The 4,857-nt window shown below is 49.4% G+C and overlaps 1 protein-coding gene across 2 annotated transcripts in view; it reads left to right on the top strand.

Moving 5' to 3' along the window:
* Mmp25 (matrix metallopeptidase 25) overlaps positions 1-946 on the top strand; it is a 9,651-nt gene extending 8,705 nt beyond the window's left edge. The window contains exons 8-10 of one of the 2 annotated variants that reach the window (XM_033758700.1): positions 1-117; positions 262-575; positions 776-946. The exon at positions 1-117 is cut by the window's left edge and continues 183 nt beyond it. In XM_033758700.1, the coding sequence (XP_033614591.1) occupies positions 1-117; positions 262-542 (398 nt within the window). In that variant the 3' untranslated portion in view covers positions 543-575; positions 776-946. Of the gene's footprint in view, positions 118-261; positions 748-775 lie in introns of those variants that run through there. The other variant, XM_033758699.1, reaches the window with a different exon arrangement.
* Positions 947-4,857: the final 3,911 nt, after the last annotated feature.

Below are 4,857 nucleotides of genomic sequence, written 5' to 3'. Positions count from 1 at the left end.
GGCAGTACTGGCGATACGATGAGGCGGCCGCGCGCCCCGACCCTGGCTACCCACGCGACCTGAGCCTCTGGGAAGGAGCGCCGCCCGCCCCGGACGATGTCACCGTCAGCAACGCAGGTGGGGGAACTAGCGCCTTTGGGTCGGGGGTTCGGATAGAGTGGAGGGTGGCAGAGCAGCAGTCCAGCAGGACCTGGGGGAACGAGGGGCGCGGCTGAGACAGACCTGGGCCCGGCTCCTGAAGTGTGTCCTCCTCGCCAACAGGTGACACCTACTTCTTCAAGGGTGTCCACTACTGGCGCTTTCCCAAGGGCAGCGTCAAGACCGAGCCCGACTCCCCCCAGCCCATGGGGCCCGAGTGGCTGGACTGTCCTGTCCCCAACTCTGGCCCTCCAAACCCCAGGCCCCCCAAAACGACCCCCAAGTCCGGAACCTGCGATTGTCAGTGTGAGATCAATCTGGCTCCGGGGAGGCCGCCGGCGCCCCTCCTGCTGCCCCTCCTTCTGCCCCTCCTGCTCCTTTTGGCCGGAGGGGTCTCCTGCTGAGGGGGACATCCAGAGCCAGCAGCCCCCTGCAAGGAAGGGGGCCTGAGTCTCCACCGCGGGACCAGTGTGGAGTTGTGAGCCACTGCCGAGACCCTCGCAAAGGTTCCCACAGGGGATCCCCCCCACAGCATGGAGCAGGGCAGGGACCTTGAGGGAAGGGGGTGCAACCTAGCTCTGACCACCCACTGGCGTCAGGGCGCTCTAGGCGGCCAGAGCCAGCAGCCCCCTGCAAGGAAGGGGGCCTGAGTCTCCACCGCGGGACCAGTGTGGAGTTGTGAGCCACTGCCGAGACCCTCGCAAAGGTTCCCACAGGGGATCCCCCCCACAGCATGGAGCAGGGCAGGGACCTTGAGGGAAGGGGGTGCAACCTAGCTCTGACCACCCACTGGCGTCAGGGCGCTCTAGGCGGCAGGCACAGCCTGGGCGAGTAGGCCGGCAGGCTTGGTGGATTGGACACAAGACGCCCCCTGGCAGTTTACCGGGAGGGGACTCTGTCCCCGGCTGAAATGACACAGCATGCACACCTCGTTTTCCCCAGAACAGCCAGGCTCTTTCAGAGCACTGTGGGCTCTCTCCAGCGCCCCACCCTAGTGCCACAGTGTCTAGAGTCTGATTGGGCCCTTAGATGATCAGATCAATATAATGAGTTGCAGCCCCTAGTCTCCTGCTCTTGTCTTCAAACCTACTTGGTCCTCTCACCCTGTCCCGCTCCTACCACATCCCACTAGTGTAACCGCCAGTGGGGAGGGGGGCAAGACTGGAGACCTCCCCTGAAAGCCCAAACGCCACATCCTGGATGACATCGTGGCCGGCCCTTCCCGCCTCTGGTCTGCAACCTCCTTTCCAGTCAGTCATACCTCAGGCCGCACAGGCTCAGGGCTTCTCGGTGGACAGGGAGAGATTCTGCGCCTTCTCGGCCCTTCCGGTGGGCCCTACAGGTAGTTCTAGAGTCAGGAGTTCTAGGGTGAGACCTGGGCACCGTATCACCTCTGCTCTCCAGATTCAGGACCTGCGTCTATGCTTCTGGAATATTCAACATCAGAAATCACCCATGGGAATTGCAGGTCCTTACTGTTTCTCCATTTACAACCAAATCAGTTTCATGAGATTTAAAATGTCTGTTAATGTCAAATGGAGGAAAGGACTGGAAAGTGTAAAGTAATAAAATTTACTTATAAAGTAATACAATTTAAAACTGAGCTTTTTTTAAAAAAATGCAGATCCTGTACCTGCACCCTGAAACCCTGACTGTAGGAATGAAGTCAGAAATCTACATTTTCTTTTTAAAAATTTATTTATTTATTTATTTATTTATTTATTTATTTATTTATTTTGGGGGGAGTTTGTTTTTGAGACAGGGTCTCACTATGTAGCTGAGACTGCCCTGGAACTCACTATGTAGCCCAGGCTGGTCTCGAACTCACAGCAATCCTCTTATCTCAGCCTCCCAAGTGCTGGGATTACAGGTGTGTGCCATCACGCCTGGCCTTTTCTTTTTGTTTTTAATTAATTAATTAATTTATTTATTTATTTTGGTACCGGGGATTGAACTCAGGACCTTATGCTTGCAAAGCAGGGGGCGGAACCACTGACCTAAATCCCAGGCCCTTTTTTTGTTGTTGTTGTTGTTGTTGTTGTTACTAGGGATCAAACTCAGGACCTTGTGCTTTCGAGGCAGACACGGCACCACTGAGCTAACTCCCTGAGCCCAGAAATCTACTTTTTTTTCTTTTTTTTTTTTTTTTTTTTTTTTTTTTTTTTTTTTTTTGATTTTTTGAGACAGGGTCTCACTATGTAGTTCATACTGCTCTGGAACTAACTGTGTAGCCCAGGCTGGTCTCCAACACACAGCAATCCTGCTGCCTCAGCCTCCCAAGTGCTGGGATTACAGGCATGCACCACCACCCCCAGCTCAGAAATCTACATTTTAACAAGCTTGGGCTGGATGTGTGCCTGATAGGCAAAGGAAGCTGGCCGTCTCCTGCCATTGCTGTGTCCTGTCTTGCAGGTGCCAGTCTTCCTATATTCTCTACAGGGCCGGGCTGATGGAGGGATTGAGAGGTGTCCATTCCCCCCAGGGCTGAGTCACTTAGAGGGCCACTTTGTGGTTTCCCTGTAGCACCAATGGTCCTATAGTGCTTTGGGGACCCCAGGCCATGGACAGCACTTCAGGAAACCAGGAGAAGCTGGCCCCACTTGTTCCCGACCCCCAGATCTGCATGAGAACAAGAGTCAGGTATCCTCAACCAGTTCAGGACCTGATGGATCTAAGCCACTTGGGAGCAATGTGGGCCTCTCAGATTGCTTTCCAAGTAGCAGGAGAGGAAAACAGCCCTACTCTGGAGGAGAAGGAAAACAGAGAGAAAGCCCTTCATGTCTTCTGAGCACTGATGGTCCTGAGGTGAAATTTGGTGACAGTAACTAGACAGGCATGAATTGCTCTTCTTTGCAGAAGTTGGAATGAATGCAGGGTTGTTCAGGGCAGCGGGTATTGAAGTAGAAAGAGGAGGACAAAGGTTGACTGAGGGGAAGCCCAGAAGAAAGATGATCCTTGAGAAACCAAGATATTTTCATGGCTACATGTAAACTCCAGCCATTAGTACGTCATTGACTACTACAAAACAATGTTTACTTTTATTTTCAAAATGGTACAGTAAAAATGTGGTACAAAGGGCTGGGGATTTAGCTCAGTGGTTCCACTGCCTGCCTTGCAGGGGCAAGGACCCGAGTTCGAGTTCAACCCCTGATACCAAAAAAAACAAAAACAAGCCGGGCGTGGTGGCACATGCCTATAATCCCAGCACTCAGGAGGCTGAGGCAGGAGGATCACTGTGAGTTCCAGACCAGCCTGGGCTACATAGTGAGTTCCAGGTCAGTCTCAACTACATAGTGAGACCCTGTCTCAAACAAAACAAAACAAAATAAAACTACAATTAAAATCTTTTTATTTTGTAGTAGGGGGAATTGAATTCAGGACCTTGCACTTACAAGGCAGGTGCTGCACCACTCAGCTAAATCCCCACTCCCAAAATTGAAAGTTTTGGTTTCAAAGGACACTATTAGAAACTTGAAAGACAACCCCCAGCATGGGAGATATTCGGGTGTTTATATCTGATAAGAGACTTGTACCCAAGATATAGAAAGAATGCATAACTTAATAATAAAAGAACAGCCAAGTTAGAAATGGGTAAAGAGGGCTGGGGATTTAGCTCAGTTGCTGCTGCTGTGTGCTGCAACAGCTCAAGGTCCTGAGTTTGATCCCCAGTACCAAAAAAAAAAAAAAAAAAGGGTAAAGAATCCGACCATACATTCTTCTTAGGTAGACAAAAGACTGTTCGGCATATGAGAAGATTAGCATAGAGCATCATTAGTTAGCATGGAAATGAAAATTACAGAATAGAAAAGAAGCTGGGCGAGGTGGTGTACATCTATAATCCAGAACTCTGGGAGGCTGAGGCAGTAGGATCACAAGTTTAAGCCCAACCAGAGCAACTTAGTCAGTTAGCAAGACCCTGTGGGGGCGGGGGTAAAAAGGTAACTGGGGGTCTAAGTCAATGCTATGTCTTTGGGTTCTATCTCTGGTACTACAAACAACTATTTAAATTCCCTAGGATTAAAGAGATAGATAACAACATTTGTTGATAAGGAGGTAGAGAAACTGGAATCCTCACACCCTGCAGTTGGGAGTGTAATGTGGTGCAGATATTGTGGGGAAAAAAAATCTATTCCTCAAAATCTGAAGGATAGTTGCCCTCTGACTCAGCAGTTCTACTCCTAGGTCCACACCCAAGATGAAAAGTCCACACAGAAATGTGTACCAGAGGGCCCAGGACGTAGCTCAGCGGTACTGAACATCCCTGGTGAGTGCAAGGGCCCTGAATTCAATTCCCAATTCTGGAAGAAAAAAATGTGTATAAGAAGCAGACGGGGTACATGACTAATCCTAGTGTTACCGGGTGGAGAGTTATGCTTGTCAAGCTTCTTTTTTTAAATTTTAGACAGGACTTCACTACAGATATTCCTCATTTAATGACCTACCTGTTTAACAACTATTGGAATTTATGATAGAAGCACACTGTTCAGACTTACCATCCACTGCTCTGACTTATGAACTCTCTTTTTTGTACAGTTCTGTACATCTTATTTATACAGCCTCTATGTCTTTTTTTGTCTTTTTTTTTTGTATAGAACACCTTGTTTCTATAGTGTTATAATTCTTTGTTTTGTTTTTTTGTATTTTTGTTTTTGTTTTTGCTCCTGGGGATCAAACTTGGGTCCGTGCACTTGTGAGGCAGGTGGTGGCACCACTGAGCTA

This window comes from Fukomys damarensis, unplaced genomic scaffold (assembly GCF_012274545.1).
Source record: "Fukomys damarensis isolate Sample0158 unplaced genomic scaffold, DMR_v1.0_HiC HiC_scaffold_34, whole genome shotgun sequence".
Taxonomy (NCBI): Eukaryota; Metazoa; Chordata; class Mammalia; order Rodentia; family Bathyergidae; genus Fukomys; species Fukomys damarensis.
This window is presented reverse-complemented; position numbering and strand designations above follow the sequence as displayed.